The sequence below is a fragment of the Lagopus muta genome, chromosome 4 (genome assembly GCF_023343835.1).
Source record: "Lagopus muta isolate bLagMut1 chromosome 4, bLagMut1 primary, whole genome shotgun sequence".
NCBI lineage: Eukaryota > Metazoa > Chordata > Aves > Galliformes > Phasianidae > Lagopus > Lagopus muta.
In genome coordinates, this window is record NC_064436.1 from 41175755 (window position 1) to 41196665 (window position 20911).

The 20911-nt window shown below is 39.1% G+C and overlaps 1 protein-coding gene across 6 annotated transcripts in view; it reads right to left on the reverse strand.

Moving 5' to 3' along the window:
* The window catches only part of SLC39A8 (solute carrier family 39 member 8), a 57276-nt gene extending 44512 nt beyond the window's left edge, over positions 1–12764 (reverse strand). For 3 of the 6 annotated variants that reach the window (XM_048941353.1, XM_048941351.1, XM_048941352.1), the window contains exons 1-3: positions 10939–12761; positions 4759–4927; positions 397–566 (exon numbers count right to left, since the gene is read on the reverse strand). In XM_048941353.1, the coding sequence (XP_048797310.1) occupies positions 397–566; positions 4759–4927; positions 10939–11574 (975 nt within the window). In that variant the 5' untranslated portion in view covers positions 11575–12761. Of the gene's footprint in view, positions 1–396; positions 567–4758; positions 4928–10938 lie in introns of all 6 variants that reach the window. The other 3 variants (XM_048941348.1, XM_048941349.1, XM_048941350.1) reach the window with 2 other exon arrangements.
* Between the last annotated feature and the right edge of the window lie 8147 nt (positions 12765–20911).

Consider the following 20911-nt stretch of genomic DNA (forward strand, 5'->3'; position numbering starts at 1 on the left):
TATGAAAAATCCTGATCCTTCTAGATTTTTTTTTTTCCAATATGTATTAAATACCAGCAGAGTTTTAATACAGCAGAATTTTACATGCAGGATGTAGTAGTTAACTGCAAAATCAGGAGGTCTAATTTGGAACAAATTTAAGACCGTTAGAACTTTATCCAGTCCATTCCTCTGTCTAGAGGCAAAATAACCCTTGGTCTTCCCCAGGTCACAGGAACACATGGATCTTGATGGCTCTGCCCACCCAGACAGAGAGGGAAGCTAGTGTCATTGATGGCCAACCACAACTCTCTGGAGACTTCAACCTACACTCTCAGAAGACCACTACAGCATGCTTCTAGAATTAATACACTTTGGAAACTATCATACAAAAAAGTAAAGATTTTCCTTGCTTACCTCTGGAATGAGCTGGAAAATTGCATTAGAAAAGAGAGTACCGACGGCCAAGCCCACAAAGTAGGTTAAAATCTTAGGGAAATAAGACTTCTTTAAGAGAGGAGTTAAAATAAATCCCAGAAGTGATGCCAAGTTAATGATAGTCACAGCTAGGAACCCAAATCCCCAAACTGTGGATAGAAAACAAACACAGAAATATTTAAAAAGTTAGTATAAAATTCACTTAGGGCTACTTGTGATTTTATATAACATCTGAATTGATGTTGAATTGGGAAAAGGTAATTGTTTGCTACTTGCAATTACACTTTATAAAGATAAAAATTATAAAAGCACAGATATTTAAGGCATATACCCACAGAAGGGAAATACATGGACATACTGTCTGGGACTACCATATTAAAAACTGAAATTGGGACAATATCTGGGATATACAATATCTGATGGAGTAAATCAGATCTCTTTACAGTCAGTGAAGATTAAAAACTTGGGCTTAAGTCAACAGTCAAAGTAACATTGTCTTAAGATGCAAAATCTTGCTAGTCCCAGGGTTAGATCCAACTGTCATTTCCATTAAAAACTTCTAGATAGAAAATCTGCCGTCTTGGCTGTACAAGACCCAAAAGTCCTTCCTGATAAAGAATGATTCCTTCAGATCACCCTGAGCTGGTAATGTGTTGTTCCTGACATTCCTCCTTTTCCCATCATTCAAAAGGGGGGAGCTTCTGCTTTGCTGAAAATAAACTCCATCACTACTTATTAGACTTGCAAGATGGTAAATACCTAATAACAGAGATTATTAAAATAGAGAAATGAAAGCATATAAAGAAGTTGTTCTATGTTCAAAAAGATGGACACCAGGAGAAAAATCTTTAAGAAGCAGCAAATGCACCTGGTTTGGCCATCATTTACCTTTCTTCACCATATGCATAGTTTCAGATTTTCTGAGTTCAGACACTAGGGCTTGTAATTATTTTAGTGTCTGACCTGTAGGTTGCAGGAGTTTTGCTGTTGTTTTTTTTTTAATAGCATCAAAACATTTTGTTTCTGTGTAGCTACAGTTTTACCCAGTTCTATCTCGAGTCCCTGTGAGTACAAAGAAGCTTAAGGGTTGCACTGAGAAAGTCTACAATGCTGCCTCAAGTGAGACCACAGAAATACAAAGATATGCACATGGACAAAGAGTTTGTCTTTAAAAATCAACCACAAATTACAATCAAAGCCAACACAATGTTGGACATACAAGAACAGTTTGGTATAATCCAAAAAGCTGCATCAATATAATAGCCTCATTATAAGTTTTGCCATATGTACGTAGAAAACTTACCATAAATTCCTTTCTACATAGCAGAAACAAACAGATCAGATTGAAATCTGCAGCCCAACTTTCCTGTAACACTAGATTAGCAAACACACTAGACCAGGTTCATCACCTGCAACTGGGATTGCTACACATCATTTGCACAGAGATACAATTTCTGTATGTGATGAATTTCATATTGTGTAAAGAACAGGAAGGACAGCACTAGAAGCATTCAAAGCATTTGCAAGAGGTATATCAGTGCCAAGCAAAATATTCACTTGCCACGTTTCAGAGAGAAGGAGATAGAGAGGGATAAATAGACCATTAGATGCAGTTAGATTCACTAAGCTGCACAGGAGCTTCACTCCCATTGCAATACAGGACAGTCAAGCTTGTAAATGTCTTTTAGAAATCAAATCTATAATAAATAAGTGTCATTATGAGTCACACACCGCCATTTGGGATTACTATAGAAGAGCAAGTCTCTCATTTTAAGACAATAACAATTCCTACATATTTTTCCTGAGAAAAACGCACATTTTAAACTGAGTTAACAAAACTAAAAACAAATAAAATCTTTTTTGGATATAAAGAATTTAGGTTACATGCCCAAATTACTTCACTAGACACAGGACATTAGAACAAGTTTCACAAATTATGATTTAAAAATCCTGTCACTACAAATCACTTTCTACAACTAAAGAGGATAAGTTCACAAATTGCGCGTGTAAAACAGAGGATGCCAAAACGGCAGAAGAATGGAGCTTAAAAGCAAGCACAGAAAAACTGGGTATTGCCATATTCTGAAAGTTCCCACAATATTACATGCTTTTCCAATGTATGGTCTAACACTCATGCTGGCATTGCTTGTTCAGAACAGCCACATGTACTGAGACACTTAACATGAAGTACATGCAGTAAATGAAATACCTCTCATCACACTGTATGCTTAATGCTGCAGGAGATGTCTCAAGGTACAAAAAGAATCTGTGTTTGCAAGTAGAGATATAGTCTAATCCACTGGTATGAATTATTCCCTTTTGTCACCACAGAGAAAAGTAAAGAAAAGGCTTTTTACTTCCTAACTCACCAGAGATTAGTGCGACCAGAAAGCAGAAGGAGTTTTGTTTTTAAAATTCTGTTCTAGATCTGGATGGCTCATATGCTTTGGAATTTAACATATTGATTTATTACTATTACTATATTACCCCATGATTATACTATTATGGGAATTGTTACTTTAAAGAAAATACTGCAAACTGGTGGGGGGGGGGGGGGGAGCAGGGAGAGAGTGATAAGCTTCCATGATAACCAATGCTGCCAAAAATTGCTTTATTGCTGTATTATAACACCATACCATGTATGCACCGTTCTCTTAAAATGGTTTTTATTCACTAGGACTCTATCCACACTAACCCTTCCATGAGTGATTACTCCCTGGAAAACAGGTTTGTCTGAGATCATGTAACAGAGCAGAGCACTGAAGCACAGTCCACCCTGATACTGTGACATGGACAGTTTTTGCCATCAACCACTCAATGTCTCTAGAACTCCAGCCCCAACAAAGAGAGTACTCAGATGCCAAAACAAGAGAAATCAAAAAAATAGGCAGCAGGAGAGTAAGTCCCCCTCAAAACTCCAGTGCTCAGTATTATTCCTTACAAGAAGCGGGGACCCTTGCTCTAGGCCTTCCTGAGGCAGGCTCAGGCTCCTCATGAGCAATTTCCTAAAAAGAAGAGGAAATAAGGGTGTGAAAGTCTTTTTAAAAAGCCAAGAGGATTGCACAGAATAGCAATTAGCCTTGGACATTTATAGCTATTTCATGTTGTTCCATACTACTCTCTATCACACTTCAGAGGGGTGAGAAAGGGTAGGAGGAAACAAGTGTTTCAGCTAGGTCAGATATTAGATACACAAAGCCCAAGGAAAAAAGATACACTATACACTGTCTTTTAACTTCTAGTTTGCTTATGCAACACCTCTTTAATGCAAGTAGCTGCCCCATGAAGTTTACTGTTCATTTCTTCTGTATGCCTTATCTGTTCATACTTTGGATATTCTTAAAATGCGTGAGAGTCCCTAAGCAGAAAACTCAGAAGCACAACTGGAAATATGCCTTGTGAATTTTGCATGATGGACAGTAATAGAAAGCAACTGCTCTCAATATTGCCACAATACAGATTCATTTTTTCCTGGGGCGGGGATGGGGGGCAACACATAAGTCTACAGAGGATATACATGCATTAAAGCCTACTTTTGGCTCTGGATCTTTCTGTGAATTTCCCTGTCACAGTCTCACATACTTGTGGTTTTTAAAAACTCTAAGCATGGGCCTTGCAGATTTCTTGAGCTGCAGGCAAGGGAGGGGCAGAGAAAACACTGCCTTGCTTATCTGTCTACTGGACACTGCTTCTGAGCCATCCGGATAAAAGAAAAATAGGAGTGGTGGTCTACATGCCTTACATGATCAACTAGATATCAAGCCTTCTGCACACAACCTATCCAAACAGTGCCTCCCAACAATAAATAAATAAACAAAAAAACAGTACAAAAAAAAACAAAAACAAAAAAAACCAGATCCCACTACACTATGGTGTAGATACTAAAAGCTTCCTGAAAACGTGTCCTCATAAGATATAAATAATCTAAAACAATCATGATAAATCAATGCCACAATGCTAGTGATTAATCAAATGTAGTTCTTATTATTCACAGAAACAGGTAAGTTTTAGAAATGATCGGTAATTCCTAAAAAACATTATATTATTTATAATTATTTATACCAATTGAAATGTTACTAATGCTGGTATTTTGAAAGTTATGAGAAACGTTGCAGTACCTCTGCTAATAAATATTCTCATTTGGCACATGCTCATTCGACATCTCATCTTTTACATCTAGTCCCCAAGAACAATGAATTTGGATATCACACATTTGATCCTTACCAATGGAATGAGAGATTTTGTCAACTAACTGGTTCTTCCCTATTATGTTTTTAGGTTTTTTTTCACCATGCCTTAGGTTCCATGCAATCTAATCAGAGTATCAATGAAATAACTAACCTTGTAAAGAATGTGGTCTGGATGCATCCACAGAATTTTCCTGATGATCACAAGGGTGAAAAATTAACTGTTGCAAAACAGCAGGACATACTGTAGAGAAGTCTGAATTTGATATGTGACTGTTGTTTGGTATTCCATGCAAAGAAAAAATTTCCTCTCCAGTCAGGCACTGCAACAAAAAGGATTTTTTGCAATATAAATAATAAAAATAAAGAAAGCCATCCACAGAAAAACCCAAGAATTATGATGTAAAAACACTCCAACATATTTTCAAAGTAGTGTACACACTCTTTGCACATTGCTCATGAAAACATGGCAACTGCTTAATGTGAAGCAGAAGGAAATTTAGGTATTTTAAGATAACTTAAAATAAGTGAAACAAGTTTTACATTTATGTTTGCAAATATTACGTGCCGTGAATCAGGGCAGACAAACGTTACAATATATTTGTTAGTATAGCCTCAACATAATTTAAATCCCATGTAATTACAAAATAATTAGATTTAAGAACAGACCAGACACAAAAAAATCTTAGCGATGGAATAGCATCAGAAAAGGATTGGTAATTCAGTGACTGCTTACTCATATAAATGACTGCTTCTACTTCACAGAAATGTCTCATATTATTTCCTCAAATTAACCGTTCTAGAACAGTCCAAACGTTAGCAGCATGAAAGACTTTTCATTAATTTTATAGGCAACAATTATTAACAACAACCACTATTTTGTAAAACCATCCCATACTCCAGTGAAATCCACTCCTACTTTGGATCTTCACTTTGCCTTCAGCTCAGGACACCACAGTACCTAACGGTCAAAGATAAATGTGCATAGTTGTGCTAAACTAGGCCTGGTTATTTTCAACCAAAAAGATAAAAAATAACAATAAAATACTTAAAACACATATTTATGGGGAAAAAAAAGAGCACCTTTACATTAAATGTTCCATACCACTAAAGACTTTCATCTAATGATTTCCACTTATTCATATTCACATTCTCTGGCAATGATCAATAAACACACAGCTTTATTTTTTTGGCTGCAAACTAAAGTAATTTAACATGCTAATGTACAATATACACATATTAAGGATGAGTCTCAAGACAAAAAGTGCTTCCTTTCAATATGAGACATCAATTCAGCACACAGCATGCTTTGTAGTGTATCTCAGCGTCACTGCAAGTGTAGAGAGTATCGGAAGCCTTAACAAATTACCAGTGGTCACTCCCTACTCTATACAGACTCCCCTGCACTTCTCCAGTAATTCAGGGTTATTCATAAAGCAAATTTATTCTGGAGACGAGCCAAAGTAACTACAACTCATTTATTTCAACAGAGCTGCCTCCATTTCCATTAAAAAATGTTTTCCTAACATTGTCCAAAAGGTGAAAGGTATGCACATATCATTTTCATGTGATTATTTCTTGTTTAGCTGAGAGGAGAATCTTCGGGCCAATTCAAATGACTTCTTTTGAATGACCCCATCTAATTTGTTTGTTTGTTTGTTTTAAAGCATGTTGACCCATTTAGTCTCAGAGGAACTGCTGCACAGAGAAATCATCACTGAAGACAAGTTTTTTTTACAGCTCAGTAGCTGAACTTCTGAGGCCTTCTATACTGCATTTAATCATTTTACCCTTAAATCTGCATTATGAAATAATGCGGAATATATGACTAATATTCCCAGTGCAATACAAAGAGAGGATAGTTGAGGTCTATAGGAATAGTTACTATACTGTGCTTCTAGTATTATCAGCTAGTTGAAGAGCCATTTGTGGAAGGCTGCAGTGAATGGCTGTTAGAAAAACAAGCCAGTGTGCACTGAGGTTCACGATGTAGCTACCTCAAAAATAGTTAAATATCTCTTTCCTAGAAATATAGAATGGATGACTAGTAATTTTAAATACTAGTATGTTAATATTAGTTTACAAAGGAAAACAAACAAATATTTTTGTTGGAGCAAAAAAATATCAATTTGACAAGCATGAATTAGTAAACTTGTGGCTTACAAAGAAATGAGAAATTTCATTGGACAAGAGCGCTTTTATGCAAGGGCAAGAAGCAGCATTTTATTTAATTACTATTATTATTTTGATCAGGGACAAACCCAGATGATAACAACTCCTGCAAATGATTCATTGTTATGAGTCACCTCATCTTCTCAGCAACTCCTACATTCATCCAAGGGCTGAAACGCAAGCTTGTGTGAGTTCACAGACACAATTAAGAGACTAATTAAAAGATTCAATCACTTGGAAGTCTTGAATTGGAGCAACTTGTGTTTGCACACTGCAAAACTGTATTTATCTTTGGAGGATAAATACATTAAGACAATCACATTACTGTAAAAACTCAAGCTATTTATTTTGTAAGACTGACAGGTAATCTCAGCAGAAATATGATTTATCCTCATGGAATAGAGGACTGAGGATGACGTCCTGGCTCAATAAGTCTACCATCATGCCTGTCCCTGGCTATTCAGTAAGCCTTGTCATGGCGCTAAAAGTGAGATGACTGGCTGTTATGTGACTGTTACCTAGCCTTTAACTCACAGCTTCAAAGAGGATACAGCATAACTGACCATGTCTCTGAACTGACCAATACAGGATTTTCTTTTAAGACTGTAAATGAAATAAAGTGATGTTCAATTTCCTACAGTCTTTTCACACCAGCATAGCACATATCTATGATAAAAAAAGCAGACACCAGATCACCACATTATTTACAGGAAAGAATGAGACAATTGCTCAGACAAAAATAATGCAAAGTGCCTTTTAACAGGAGAATGAATAAAAGAATGCTATAATGCCAACCATCTTGTAAACATTTCATTCCCCTTCCTGATTTTCTGATGTGTTCTTATCTTTGCTTTACCTTTATCTGTAGCATTCCACATGTGAAGTGCTGAGATATCCAACAGCAACCAGTCACTGCAGTTTCTAGATGTTAACAGGTTAAATACTAGGCTAGATTTTTTTGTCACACATCACAGGTGAGAACTGGATACTAGGAGATGATCATGCATTCACTAAGCAGCTCTCAGTAAGAAAGTCCAACCATATGAAGCTACCTGAATACATTTGTGTGCTTTGGGGATTTCATACACACATTTAAGGTAGCTGTTTATGTGGGGAGCTGAAAAATGTCCATGAACACTGAAATTCACTGGAAATGTTCTAGTAAGTAAGACATGTATAGAGTAGAACAAAAAAGCCTATTTATCTTCTCACTGGCCAGGCAACAATAGGTCGTGGTGATGAATCAAGACCATAAGCCACACGCACATTCAGGACATTCATTCTTCTTTCAAGAAGTACTAGCAAACTAGCAAACATTACCAAAATAAATGAAATAATAGCAGATACCAGCCTTGTTCTACTTTATCCAAAACATCAAACTTACTGTTCTGATTCATTTTCAGGCAAAAATACACAATATCAGAACACTAATGTCAATAATGGTTTATACTTTATTTTGTCCAAAGTTTTGTTTAAAAGATAAAATAAATTGCATTAAGACAATATTCAGGTGCAACATAAAAGCTGCACAAATACAATTTTAGAACAGTCCAACTATGATTTTAGCACCTACTGACTACCCCAAAGAACAGAATAAAGACAATGTCAGGAGGTTTTTTTTCCTTCCATAATCCACCCACTTTCTGCATATTTTTTGACTAAAACTTCTGAATATAACTGTATGCCTTTTACATGACAATGAAATCAATGACAGAAGATAAAGCATAGCTTTGTCTTTACATCTCTTCTTAACAACGTAAAGGACATAGTGAGTAAACACGTCATCATCTATTATATTGCAATCATCACTAATTTTATAGCTATTTGTAGGACTAAAAAGTGTTGGAATTCCACCGTGAAGTATGAAAAAACAGCAGAGAGCAGCATTTGAGTTTTCTCAGTTACCATTATTCCTCTTGAAGAAAGTCTTAGCTTGCACATTAAGGAATGATGATAATGGAAAAAAAGTGAACAGCAAAAAAACTGCAGACACAAAATAAAGAGAATTATAAAAATTCACAATGAAAGAAAATAAACGAGCAAAAGGCAGCTCAATCAAAACTTCCAAAATATTACTCAAAAAAAAAAAAAAAGGAGGGGGGGTGGGAAGGGGAGGAAGGTAGTCTGGCATGATGCAATTACACAAAAAAAGTGTCATATTGGACATCATACAATGTAAATTACTATACATGCCTACAAAGTTTTACGTAAGTTTATGTTCGAAACCCCATCATTAACAAATTAAAACATTTTTTCCTCTTATCTTCTCAAATCAACCTGGAATAAAAGGACAATACTAACAGAGGCTGTTCCTTCCTGTCAGTTTTTGAAGGGTTCTGTCACTGTCCCTTACTGATCTGCTCTCCACTATAAATGACCTCAGGTTTGGATGAGGGGCTATTGATAGCACAGGGGTGTGTTATCTTCACTGAAAGAAAGGATCTGGAGTCATCCCACTAACTCTGGACACTGAAGTTAGGAACTGAAAGTCTAAGATAATCCTCATTTCCTCCTACAGTCAGGTATCTATCCAACCTCAGTAGATGACCCAGCCTGCCTGAAAAATACACGATTCACTCTCCAGAAGTACTTATTTTTCTCCATTGAAATTCAGTAGAGTTTGGGCCTCTGGTGTCTTACAACACACAATTAGGCCACTTTCTGGTTTTGGTGGGTTTTTTTGTTTTTTGTTGGTTTTTTTTTTTCCAAAATCAGCAGGTACTCAAAATAATAAGCTTGAAATCACAAAGTTTGAGTCACAGTGTCAAAAATGGTCACACGAGTTACTGAAATAACTGAAATAACAGCACTGAACAAAGCCACTGATGTACTTAACACCCCTGAAGGATCAAGAACCAAGACGTTAAATGCACTTGCTTAAATGGCTGAAAAGTCAATTTTAAGAAGGAATACAAGTAACTTAGCAAAAAAGGACACATTTCAGTACAGCGCCCTAGATATTTTTCAAAAAGGACACAATTAAAACAGGTCTGTTTAAAAGAAAACGATTGTTTCAGTTAAGCTTCAAATGATTTATGAGGAATAGTGTTGGCAGTAATAAGTATTTTTTTCTCTCTGTAGTCTGTGTACGAGGGCTACGTGCTTTTGCAGAGGGAAAACCTGAAGGAACCACTAAGGAATCTACTCATTTTTAAGCCTTTCTAAAGAAAGATCCTTTTCACGACTGTATTTAACACTACAAACTCATATTCAGCATGTGTGGCAGGAAATGATTATACACATTTTTTTAATACACCGTGTTGGAACAGTGTTTATTTATTAAATTTGAAATAGAAGCAGTGACTCTGAGAAATACTACCACACTTATACTGAATACTATGTTGATTTCAGTGGCATTAACTTCAAATTAAACCCCTGGTCAAAGAAAAGACATCAGAATCACACTGCTTCTAAAACAAATTGAGTTTATCCAAGGTTTGTCTCCATTGCTGAGCAAGCAAAGGAGCTTCTGCTCCAAGCACAAAAAAGAGTCTCACGGTCCTCAGAAAAGTACCTCCTCTGTTTCTTGCTGGGTTGAACCAAACCAGAGCAAACAGCCACCCCTGCTTTCCTTTCGTAAGGACATCTCCAGCAGCCTAAGGATTACCCTTCAGGGAAACTCGGGTATTCTCAGACAGTACACAGATAAGAAATTAAAAGTAACAACACTGCCTGAATTTTGTATGGAGGCACTACACAGAATGAATAATTTCATGAAAAGGGATCAGTATTCCAGTAATATTCTGTCAATACATTAAACACGGTTTTACAGTGATTTCAGTAGATGAACTGATGAACGCACGCTCTGCACTCCCTTTAGACAAAAGATGTGGAAGTTTCTGAAAGTTTCTTCACGCAAGTGGCGACCAAGTCTTTGCTTTCACACTACAGCTTCACGTTAACACGTCCCGAAGTTGTGCTTACATAAGACCCAGAGGAACACTCTAGCAGATTCTCACGGGCCGTTTGCCCACGCCAAACGCCAGGTGGAGCCGACCTCGAGGGCAGCGCGCAGCAGCCCCCGACGGACGGCAGCGGCTGTCCCGCCGCGGACCTTTGCTCCCTCCTCCCCTCCCTTCCTTCCTCCCCACGAGGAACCACGAAGGCTCCGAGCCGGAACCCTGGCCGCGCTGCAGCCCAGCCCTCGCGGCGGTACCCGTACCTGGTTGTGGTGCAGGTGGGGCAGCGGCAGCACGGCACTCAGCGCGGGCGCGGCTCCCAACCGGCTCAGTAAAGCCGAGAGCTGCCCGGCCGACAGGCTCCGGTTGCTCCCGAAGACGCGCAGCACGTCCTCGGCGAAGGTCGCCGCCGGGCTGCCCCGCACCGCTGCCCCCATGAGCATCTCCGCACCACGGCGAGTGTGGCCGGAGCGCGGCCCTTCGGCGGCCCGGCGGGGCGTGGGAGGCGGCGGCCCCTCCCCGTGGGGCGTAGTGGGGAAACGGGGCGGCCCCGGCGCGGTGCTTCTCCGCGACACCGCCGGCTGCGGCGCGGAGCCGTCGGGCACGAGCTCTGGGGCAGAGCGGCCTCGCCGAAGCGCCCTACGTGCAGTCTCTAGGCTAGCCAGGCGCTCCCCAGCGCGCACCTGCCGGCAGGGAGCGGGCCCGTCACTGCTGCCGGGGTCCCGCGGACAGCCGCGAGGAGCCCGCAGGCCAAGGTCCAGCTCCACGTCTGGCCCCGCCGCACGGTCCCGACCGCGCTGTCCCGGCGGCCGAGGCACCCGGACCTTGGAACGCGGCACGGCGGCGCCCGGCGGCTCGGCTCCGCTCGGAGGCAGCGCGCCTCTATAGCGGAGCTCCATCCGCGGTTCCACGAGGCCTTCCGAGCGAACAAACGAGGGAAGCAGGGATATTCCCGAGTCCGTCACCCAAGATACGAGTCCTCGTGCGGCAGGATAGCGGCCGAGCAGCTGGAGCTGGACAAATCGTGCAGGTTGCTCTGTAACTCCCTGCTACAGAATTTCACGTGCTGTCTTTGAATTGACACTGCTCACTGCAGGGATATGTGTTTTAAAGTTACCTTTTTAAAGCAGATTCTCATTAGGACCTCTGTAGAGACATGCTGAACTGGATGTGCTGACACTATCCCTGATTCCAAATTTTCCAAGCCCAGTATTCACACAGTGCACCAAGCAGGCAGAGATCCAGCAGGGAACCAGCACTGTGATGCAAGCATGGTTAAGATATTTCACCAGCACTTACACTAATTTGGATGAATGATTCACAAACAAATTTCATATCACAACGCACAAACAATCAACTGAGGAAAAAATAAATAAGAAGTATAACCAACTACCAGAAAGATCCAGAGTGCAACAACCACAGAAATTCTGCTATTGGAAAACTTAAATTCTTTCTGAATTACAGAGCCTGAGCAGATGAGGCACTTTCATGCCTCCCTGGGGGTTGGCAGGTGGATGTCTACACAGCCTCTACTCCAGCCCAGCTGCCCATTGTTCCAAATTACAGTGCCCATGTGCCTGAGCTGAACCAACAGGAGTGGCTGGAGATACTCCACCCTATCCATGGCTCTGCTTACATGTATGTGCATTTTTGATAACTTCAAGAAAAATCAACACAAGTTTTCTTCTGCTATGAAGGGAATCACAACATAGCGTGGCCAGCAGGAGCAGGGAGGTGATCATCCCACTCTACTCAGCACTGGTGAGGCCGCTCCTTGAGTATTATGTTCAGTTTTGGACCCCTCACTACAAGAAAGACATTGAGGCCCTGGAACGTGTCCAGAGAAGGGCAACGAAACTGGTGAGGGGTCTGGAGCACAAGTCTTAGGAGGAGCAGCTGAGGGAGCTGGGATTGTTCAATCCAGAGAAGAGGAGGCTCAGAGGAGACTTTATTATACTCTACAACTTCCTGAAGGGAGGTTGTGATGAGGAGGGGTTTGGCCCTCTTCTCGCAGGCAACAAACAGGACCAGAGGAAACTGCCACAAGTTGTGCCAGATTCAGGTTAGATATTAGGAAAAACTTTTTCTCTCAGAGTGCGGTCAGGCGCTGTAGAATGGCCTGCCCAGGGAGGTGGTGGGGTCGCCATCCCTGGCAGTGTTCAAGAGGGGTCTGGATGAGGAGCTGCGACATATGGTTTAGGAGCTTGTGGTAGCAATGGTAATGGGAGGACGGTTGGAGTAGATGATCTAGTAGGTCCTTTCCAACCTTGTGATTCTATGACTCTCTGATTCTTCTTTCATTACGTGAAGTGGGTCCTTCTAAACCATAATCTTGAGTGTGTCTATTTCTAAACACAGCCCTAATCATAGTTAATTATTGAGGACATTCTGAAATTTGAAAGCCTCTATATCGAAGTGTTCCCTATGAACAGTAGATAAACTGGAAACGAGCACATTGGCTAAAGCAGCTACATCAAAACAGGGTGCTGGTGCCTGATTTGTCAGTGCCCTGCAGTGCAGGGCCAAAGGGTTAATTTCAAAATTGATTTAATTTTCAAGGACTTCCTTTTAAATCAGAAATATAAAGGATTATTTAAATTAGTGTAATTAAGCAAATTCAGATTTGCATTCATTCTTACTCATATTTGCATAATGCTGAAAAGTTCAAGGGATTGCTGGATAATTCCATTCAGAATTATTCTCTGTTGCTGATCCTCTACAGAATGAAAATCCTACTCTTATATTTTTGAGAGACAGCCAACACTTTTCCTCAAGGAATGATGCATTCGTACTGCTTTACTTGAAAAGAAAAAAAGGATTCCTAAACTGGTCATTACTGAAAAAGATTGCAAGAATCATTGAATCATTAAGGCTGGAAAAGACCTCTAAGGTCACCAAGTCCAACCATCAACCTATCACCACCATGCCTACTGAACCATGGCCCTAAGTGCCATCTTACAAGACCTGAGGTCATGTACTTTCCCAATTGTTTATATAGCATTTGAAGGTTTACTTCAGACTTTTTATGTAGTCCTGTGACGTACAGAATCAATCAGGAAGTCTGATCTTTGCTCATCTCGAGCCTGATAAGGCCTAGCCAAATTGTCACAGAGCCAAACTCTCTCAAACAGCTAGAACAATTTTTTTTGTACAGTGTAGAACAAATATTTCCCAACAGTACTCCACGGTCCTGATTCACCATTGTTTTGCTTCCCACTCTGTTCACACCTGTGTAACGTTACTATCAAATGTAAACCAGCACCAGGTGCCAGTGCAGCAGATGGTGACTGGCAGTGCTCAAGATGTCAGTCAGCTTCCCTGATCTCCTGAAGGGCCAAATCCTCTTTGAATTGGCTTTGTTTTCAGAAATTCAGTAAAGCTGTAGCTTCACATCAAAGCTAGCGTGATTTGTGATCTTCTTACTTTCTTTTCTCAAAGTGAGAAGAAACTTCTGTGCCTATATTCATTCAATCCAATTGAAATAATCTACTTGAAAATAGCCCATAATCCCATAGTTTGGCAGGTAAGACTGACACACTCATTCCTTGCATTACTGTTTGCACCCCTTTTCTCTCTTTGTTGGATTAGCTACTTAAGTAGGACTAAAAATGATATCCTGTAACTGCACTTTCTCAAATGAGATGATATATGGCCATAGATATTTCAAAGTATCTAGATAGATACTTAAAAATATTAGACTGACACCTCCAACACATTTTGTTCCCCAAAAATATTTTTCTTTATGTGATCTCTCAGCAGTTCTATTTGTTCATATTCAGCATGGCCAAGAAGACTCCAATAATCACAGCAACTATATGTAACTTCCCATGCCTCACAGACAAATCAGAGATTACTAGCATAAGGTCATGACTGTTTTATGGAATTGAGGTATAGCAATAAAATAACATGTAATACTTCTAGTGTCAACCCAAATTTTTTTGTTTTGACATGGAGTGCCATCTCCACTTTTTAGTAAGTATAGACCTGTAACTTACAAATTTAGTAGCTATCGAACTACTCCTTAAATATAAGTCTGAAAGTTAGGTAGAAGTTTGCCTGTAGGCAAGCTCACCAAGTATGTGCCAAGGTGAAGCCTCTAATACACCAAGGCCAAACTGAGGCAGTTTCTTTTAATCTTTAGATTATGGAAACCTGAAGCACCATGTGTATGAATTACTATGGATTTAGTCCACACAACTGTGGAATACATTTCCATTTATATCTAATTAAATACAAGTGTGCATAAACACAAGAGAGGTATTTAGAATATTCTACAATGAGATAATTTATAGGAAAACCTTGTGTACTTCCATTGTTTTAGAATACTAGTCATCCACAAAGCAAATAAACACAGCTCAGTGAAACAGAGAGCTCTTACTGTTTCCAACATTCTGTTCACTTTCACTTAGGGCATGAATGCATCTGACTTCAGGGATTTAACTGAGCTGGTGAACATGTGCTAGAAATCACTGGAGAGGAGTGAGCACTGTCAAAAGATAATGCTGATGCTGGGTCTTCCTTCAGCAATTTGAGCAGAAGTGCAGAACAAATACCTCATTCACAGTCACACACAGAAATCAATAAATAGATTTTAATTCTGTACCAGCTTGTTCTAGACTCCATGAGAATTCATTGAGGGGAAAAAACAACAGCAAAGCAAACAACACCCTTTGTTAGGGTTTCTCAGGAAGGCAACAAAACTTCCAGTTACAAGTAGTTGTTTGGCTATCTTAATACACTAGTTTCTCCTTTCCTTTTCTAATTAAAGAGTGTTTTAGTGTTCACCTTTCCCCCAGTCCTTTATTTTGCAAGTCATTTCCCTCAGTTGAGCAAAGTATGAGAGGAAAGAAAATTTATATATTCGCTTAGCATTCTATCACCAGAGGGAAGTTGTGCACGTGTGCAGTGGCATAAACAGCATACTGTTTATATTAGAATTTCTAATGTAACTTTGTCACGGCACACTCGTTTTTATAAGTTTTATTTAGTGCTAGAGTTGAATGTTGTAGCATATGTGATGCCTGGAGCATCTCCCCTATGAGGAAAGGTTGAGTGAACTGGGTCTGTTCAGCCTTGAGAAAAGGAGACTGAGAGGGGACCTGATCCAGGTCTATAAATATCTAAGGTGTGGGGGGCAGAATGGCGAGGCCGGACTCTTTTCAGTGGTGAGTGGAGACAGGACAAGGGGAAATGGCCAGAAACTGGAGCATAGGAAGTTCCGCACAAACATGCGCAAGAACTTCTTTACAGTGAGGTGACGGAGCACTGGAACAGGCTGCCCAGGGAGGTGGTGGAGTCTCCTTCTCTGGAGATGTTCAAGACCTGCCTGGATGCTTACCTGTGCTACCTGGTGTAGGGAACCTGCTTTGGCAGGGGGGTTGGACTCGATGATCTCTGGAGGTCCCTTCCAACCCCTACAATTCTGTGATTCTGTGATTCTGTGTCTGCATGGAACCACTGGTTTTGTTTATCACATCTCAAACATGGAATTGAGTGTCTCAATCCTTAAAAAAAGGCATTACAATCAAACGAAAAACCCACCACAACCCTTTAAGGTATACTCACAATCAGTCATGGAACAGAGTATTGAAAGAGCTACAGGATAACACTATGCAAACATCTAGTAGGAGCACATTTCCTGAGCAAGTAAAATATTTAGAAGAAAAAAGACTTAGGTATTTACAACTTAAGGTCAGATTAAAAAAAAAAAAAATCACGAAAGAAATCAAAGAACTATATCAATAGCAATACTACTGGTAGCAAAGATGGCTGAAGAAGTATGTGGTAATCGACGATTTTACAATTCAATTCTTACATTGGTTCCTTATCCTAAACCTAAAATCCTGTGGAGGACTTAACAGTTAACAGTTAACTAACACAACAATTTAAGTCAATTAACAATTTCAAAGGTTTCAGAAGATCAAACACTATGTTTATCCTTTGGGTCCATTTATGCTCTTCTGGTAGAAAACAGAAGAGACTCTCTGGCAAAGCAGACAGAGGATGAATTAGAAACGTAATTTGTATGTGGAGAATTAAGAAAACTCCACAGCCTAGTTGCTTCATAGCATATAAAAGGTTTCCTCTCAAGCATGTCCAGCAAGGAGTAAGGAAATATAAGAGTTCAGGTCACTTTATTCCCTGTGTTTATGAGCTTGTGAGGTACACCAGTGGATACAAAATGTTTCTAGGCCTTAAGCTTCAGAAGCAGATGATTGCTATAGATAAGGAAATGGACTCTCTAAATCCACCTGTGCAGCTGTCAAACCATACAGGCATGAACTGATCTTAAGACTTAAAGGTGGTAAAGATATTTTTTAGCACACATGCAGGAAGAACTAAAAAACTTTCTGAGCAAATACCACTAAGTGTAAGAAAGCAAGTTAAAAAAAATGGTCTTAGGCAACTGTCCTAGCAATGATTCACTTTGGAGGGTGAGTGTAAACCACCATGCAGTACAAGAGCATAGCATAAGCAGTGAGAAAGCTTCATAAGTAAATAACTTGCAGTTTACTGCTTGACAGAGTTGTTGAAATTCCTAACATAGTTGCTGGCTGTTGCTTATGGTTCTTTAGGAAAGAAAGATTCACCATCTAATCCCTGTAGGTTAGCACAGTTTCAGACGTCACAAAAGTGCAATTGAAGTAATAGTTTAGCAGCAGAAAGCACCTCAAAAATGACCTCCATCTGTGGATCTCAGGACAATAGAGTTGAATGTGAAGATCTGCCCAAAAAAAACTGTTAGTAAAGGCAATACTGCATTTATTTTTAAAGATTGGGAAAGCGCTGCTCAGAAATAGTTAAGAACAATGATTTAAATATAAACAAGTGCACAGAATCCTGTGTTAACTCATACTTCACACCAGCCCCTACAGAAAAGCTTTGTGTAATCACTGTTCAAGAAGGCACTGAAGTCTATAGGATTAAATTTCTAAATGAGAGAAGTATAAACGATGAGACCAAATTTGAGAGCTATATTAAGCACCATACTAAGATTGCATTTTTAAAATAATTCACTTCAGGATGTAAAAAGACCTATTACTTAAGGACATGCTGTAGCTTTGTTGTGTGGAGGTAAGAAACCAGGTTAAACATTGGCTGACAATAGAATCAACAGTAATGTGGGAGAAGCACAAGCACCTCCTATTTCTAGCAACAATCACTAAACACGGGTAAGAGATGATGCTCCCTAACTGATCTAGACTTTTAAATGACGTCATTTGTAGGGTTGCATTCATCACTGACAACTGTGAGATAAACAGTAGGCATACAATTTGATGTATGGCAAAACTGACACACAACTGTAATAGCTGTTATCAGGTCAAGCAGCAACTGCAGAGAGGCCAGACAAGTTTTCTTCCAAAGACCAGCTAACGCAGAGCATTAGAACATGATCTTTGGATTTCACAGCATGGAAGAAATAGGAAGGGAAGGATTTGGAAAGCGTGAGATAATTATTTCTGTTTGGGAGTGGGAAGGCACAGGGAAGAGGAATTTCTGCACTGCAAGAAGAATTAAAAAATGGATCTCTGCTGTGGCCCTACATCCTGATGTTTTTGTGCTTTTATCATCTCCACCAGAGCACAATAAGAAATATGATACCAAGTTCCAGCATAGCCACCCAGATGCTGTTTGACAAATCTAAAATAATCTCACACAAACCAGTAACATCAGGGGCTCTCAGAAACAGAAGTGTTTAAGAGAGCACAAACAGCCAGGTTTTTTTTCCTATGGTGCCCATTACAGCTGGGCTAACATAGTGTTTTTTGTTAAGATGTAGAGAGAGCATTAAGAGCAGATAAATTTCCTTGTACTGGCATATCTTGTAGCACTTTCAAGTTCTAAACTTAGATTTTGAACAACATTATTGAAGTATCTCACATTATATTATTAAAAAACCAACGAAATACACAGGTTTTGCATTGTGAAATTACCAATTTTGTGATATTTTAGGAATTTTCTAAACCCTTATATTACCAAGCAATGTCATACATGCTTCATTCTGCAAGAGTACTTTACTGGCATTTTATCATCATATTTTTTCTTCACTGAAGTGTTGAAAATATTTGTTGCAATGAAAAAATAAAAAAATGAAATAATGAAAAATGGAAAATGATGGCGCAGTTCAAGATGACTGACAAATGTACAACACAAATTCAAAATGGATTCACTTATATCTAGCTAGGTGTAATAACAATAATAAATAGTGTAATAATGTAATAAATAAATAATGTAATAAATAACAAACGAAATGCAGATCATCTAATGGTGAGAATACTTACCTTTGCTTATGGAGAAGAGATTCCATCACAGCATCAACTACAGAAACATTGTGACTCTGTACTTAGATACTTGCATCTCAATACATTCATTTTCTCAGGCATGTTATTTTCTTTTCTGCTTATAATGAAGAACAGAAAGAGGAAAGTTTTCACTTGACTTGTTAATAACATGAGAGTGTTTAAAATTCAAACAAAACCTCCTTGTCCTGAGAGTACGAGGGGAGGAGGAAGATGCAGCTGGAGAAATAAGTTATTCTTAGTGCCTTATGCCACCGCCTTTTGACAAGAGAGAGGACACTAAGGAGGCCATTCAAGGGCAATATTTCCTGGGTCCCTTGCATCTAGCTTCCTCTCCATACTTTTTGTTATGGAGTATTTTCTGGTGAGTGAATTGAAAGCTGAAAGTTATGTCATTATTTATATTATTAAAAAAAAAATACAACAAAGACAAAAGCAAAACAAAACAAAAATGCCTATTCTGAGACATTTTGATAGCTATTAGAAACACAGGGAAGAAATGTTATTCTTATGATGCAAAATTGCTATGACTAACACCTGCTCTAACACAACTGATTTGCAAAGTTTACTAACGTTGCCAGGCAAAGGTTCTTGTATTCACTTGCACATACCCACAATTTTCCTTTTGGCCTTTTTAATGAAATAAAAGGAGTTGCTTGACTCTTGATTATGAAGCACTTGGCAGACATATAATCTTTTTACATAAATCAGAAGCACACGGGTTTTGATTTTAATGTTAAGTCTTAATCTTCTGCTACCAGATTCAAGGAATAGAATAACTGTAATATTAACTAATTGTGGAATTATTTCCATGCTTGCAAACAACTGCTAACACTCAAGAAAGATTGTTAAACAACTGAAATGCTTCCAAATAATTTATCCAAAATAAGTTGCCATCGGGAAACTGTCATTAACACTTACGTTAGTTCTTAAAAATGAGCAATTGCTCTGATTTTAAAGCCATTTCAAATTCCTGATTTAAAATGCAGATTTTACATTATTTTCATTTGATGTCACTAACTACATTTGTCTGAAACCCTTCCAAATGGATACCCGTGAACAATTCTAATTGCTCCTTCTTTAGAAAAAAACTATCATAGCAGATCAACGTTATTGATTGTCAGATCAACAAAGTTAAACAACTGAAGCAAAGCAGCCAAATGGAAGTTGAATGAAAGGGATGGCAGGAAACAAACTTTGGTAGAAAGAGATCCTTATTCCTGATCAGCACTGCAAAGCCACAGACTCCATTACTGCCTTTCTGGATTTCGACAGCTTTTTAGTGCAGTATCTGAGCCTGGATCGTACTTCAAAACAGAAGCAATAAATCCAGTTCTTGCTGGTTTTAGTTGCTTTTAACACAAATACATGTTATTGTATCCATGGCCGCCATTAGAGAGGAATTATACAGCAATGAAGCATGAAGTTTTAAAGATATGGATAACAACATTTTTGTAAGACCTAGCTTGCATTATTATGCCATGTGAGGAATATAGTAATGAAAAGGCACAGCTCTCTCTGCCAATTCTTCTTTAAAATGGGAAAGAGTATTTATGTTTTAAATCACAAAAGATATGTACAGCAACAAGGTATCTGGAAACTAATATAGCAGCCTAATCGCAGAGCACATTAGTGTATGACCAGGCCTGGGAACAACTACAATATAACCAGATCAATTGCCTTTAACAAGCTACATCCCTGTGTTTGCTTACAATAATCAATATTCTTCTCACAATATTTTTGTAGATGTTAATAACACTAAGCAAACTAAGCTTTCACCTCACTAAAAACAAAGAAAAACTCCTCTCCTATCAAAAACAGGATTTGTAGCTCTTGTAGGGAAGGGACTGGAAAATGAGAACCTAAATCAGTTTCACCATTTCTAAAAGATGTGCAGAGACAGCAGATAGGCATGGCTACCAGACGCACTGCAGTC